The sequence below is a fragment of the Sardina pilchardus genome, chromosome 24 (genome assembly GCF_963854185.1).
Source record: "Sardina pilchardus chromosome 24, fSarPil1.1, whole genome shotgun sequence".
NCBI lineage: Eukaryota > Metazoa > Chordata > Actinopteri > Clupeiformes > Clupeidae > Sardina > Sardina pilchardus.
This window is the reverse complement of record NC_085017.1, coordinates 5,189,309-5,191,808: the sequence shown is the minus strand read 5'-3', so window position 1 is coordinate 5,191,808 and position 2,500 is coordinate 5,189,309. Positions and strand designations below refer to the sequence as shown.

Below are 2,500 nucleotides of genomic sequence, written 5' to 3'. Positions count from 1 at the left end.
TGTGTGATTGTCTGTCTGTCTCTCTCTCTCTCTCTTTCTCTCCCTCTCTCTATCTCTCTCTCTCTCTCTCTCTCCCTCTCTATCTCTCTCTCTCTCTCTCTCTCTCTCTCTCTGCATGTGTGTGGGTGGATGATGTTTTTCAGTGAAGCTGAAGGGAATCAGATCTAGTTCTCTTAACATATTCAAATGACTTTTTTTTCCACAAATAAGAACAAGTTCACTCCAGCTTCTTGGTCTTTGGCCTGACCCCATACTTTGCATAACTTTCCATGAACAGCTTGTTAAATGCTTTGTTTGTGTTTGTGTCTCTGTGGATGTGTGTGTGTGTGTGTGTGTGTGTGTGTGTGTGTGTGTGTGTGTGTGTGTGTGTGTGTCTGTGTGTGTGTCTGTGTGTGTGTGTGTGTGAGATCTCTGCGTGAGATACAGTACACAGGAGTCATCTATCAAAACAGGCCAGGTATATATCTAAAATAGAAACAGAGAAATACCTTGAGACATTTATAACCGCCTTTCCAGTAATATCAGTGCCCATGAGCAGTGATGGATGTGACAGGCCTGACGGAGGCGGACGGCGTAACACTACAGTATGTAACCCAATGCACATGAGAACGCAAGCGAGCGTGTTGGGAAACAAGGCCACTTACTTTTGTCAGACAGATTATTGTGGTCTAGGATTGCCTAACCCTGAGTGGAAAGTGTGCAGCTCGCCAGAAGGCTGCTGAACAGCTGTATGGAGATGCGGTCGCTGCTAATGGAGTGTGTGTGTGTGTGTGTGTGTGTGTGTGTGTGTGTGTGTGTGTGTGTGCGCTAATCGTCAGCTCGCCATTTGGTCCTTATGCAAATGATCAGCGTTTCGACCTCTATGGTTTTTTTTTTTTCCTTTTTTTGAACAGACTTCAAGGATATTTGTCTCCAGAAGTGCTGACTGCTTTGCACAAGCCTGCGACAGTGCAGACGTCAATAAACCGGAGGTCCACTTCCTTTTGATGCTCCTCATGCTTTCCCGAACATGGCCAGGAAAAGAGGAACACTTGCTGAAACACTCTCCAATCTCCGTGGCGGTGAAGAACTTGGAAAGTAGAGGGAGAAGTTGATCCTTTGCTATTTTGACGCGAATAAGTAAAATAACATCTCGTTTCTACTCAGTTCGTAGGCAGTGTAAACTTAAACGATGTACTTTAACGGCAAGATTAATAGACTCTTACTCTCTTGCAACTCCATCCAAAAACACCGGCAAACCTCAGCCGACGGGGCACAGAGACCATGCAGTATTTGTGTTAGTTGGAGTGTGTCGGTGCTTATTGGAGTCTGTTGGGGTCTGTCTGAGCCTGTGAGGGCTTTTTGTTGGGGTAATGAGCAAGCGCCTAAGCATGGCCTTCCGACCGCAGTCTTTCCATCCCTCAGCTGGGGCACAGAACGATCCCTAAATCACATTACAGTGAAACAGTGTGTCCTTCCAAGGACTTAATGCAGTTGCTGAAAAACAAACTACAAAAGGGGGGAAACGAGAGGAATGTTGGTGTTGCCAACAACAAGGGAATGTCCTCTTATTTCTCAAAATAACTTCAGATTACATTTAGCAGACAGAGCCGTGTGCATGCAGGGGGCATGTGGTTGGGTCTCTAGGGATATGTTGCCGTGACTGATTGAATGCGTGTGTGTGTGTGTGTGTGTGTTTCTATCGTGTGAGTGTGTGTGTGTGTGCACAGTGTGTGTGTGTTGCCGTGACGGATATAATGCGTTAGACAAACTCTAAGCATGAATCTGCCATGTCTGACTCCTGGAACATCAGAGCCGTTCACACACTGTGTTCCTGTGACTGCGGTCAGAAGCTATGCGGTCTGTGGAAAGTGTGTGTGTGTGTCTAGTGTGTGTGTGTGTGTGTGTTTATGTATGTGTGTGTGTGTGTGTGCGAAAGACACTTAAACTTAATATATATTCTTGGATTAGTTCATGTGACACAACGCAAACACGCAGACACACACGCACACACACTCACACTCACACTCTCACACACACTCTCACACACACACACACACACACACACACACACACACACACACACACACTTGTATGGGCAGGCTCCACTTACCTTGATGGTGCGTGTGGTGTTGGCCAGGCGGATGCTGTAGACACCATTCTCTGTGATGCCAGACTTGTACATGTCAGCACAGTCTCTAAACACCATCGGCTCATCTCTAGGGAGACTCGACGCCTCTGTGACATCAAAACATGATGTTATTTATTCATCTACTGTATCTATTTATTTACTGTTTTCATTTATTTTTCTCCTCAATATGAGGGGATGTGTTTTTTTTGTTTTTCTTAAAAGTGAGGTAGACAGAACACTTCTCATGCAGATCTGAAGTAGTCAGTGCATTCTGGGGATGTGGGTGGGTGGTGCGTGTGTGTGTGTGTGTGTGTGTGTGTGTGTGTGTGTGTGTGTGTGTTCTCCTACCATTGCTGCGTCCACTTGACGCCATGTCTCCCTCCAGCAGGC

The 2,500-nt window shown here is 46.1% G+C and overlaps 1 protein-coding gene across 1 annotated transcript in view; it reads right to left on the bottom strand.

Annotated features, from left to right (window-relative positions):
• Nucleotides 1-2,500, bottom strand: part of angpt2b (angiopoietin 2b) — a 44,603-nt gene that overhangs the window by 12,226 nt on the left and 29,877 nt on the right. Inside the window, exon 5 of the mRNA XM_062529316.1 lies at nucleotides 2,093-2,217. Coding sequence (XP_062385300.1) covers nucleotides 2,093-2,217 — 125 coding nt within the window. The remainder of the gene's footprint in view (nucleotides 1-2,092; nucleotides 2,218-2,500) is intronic.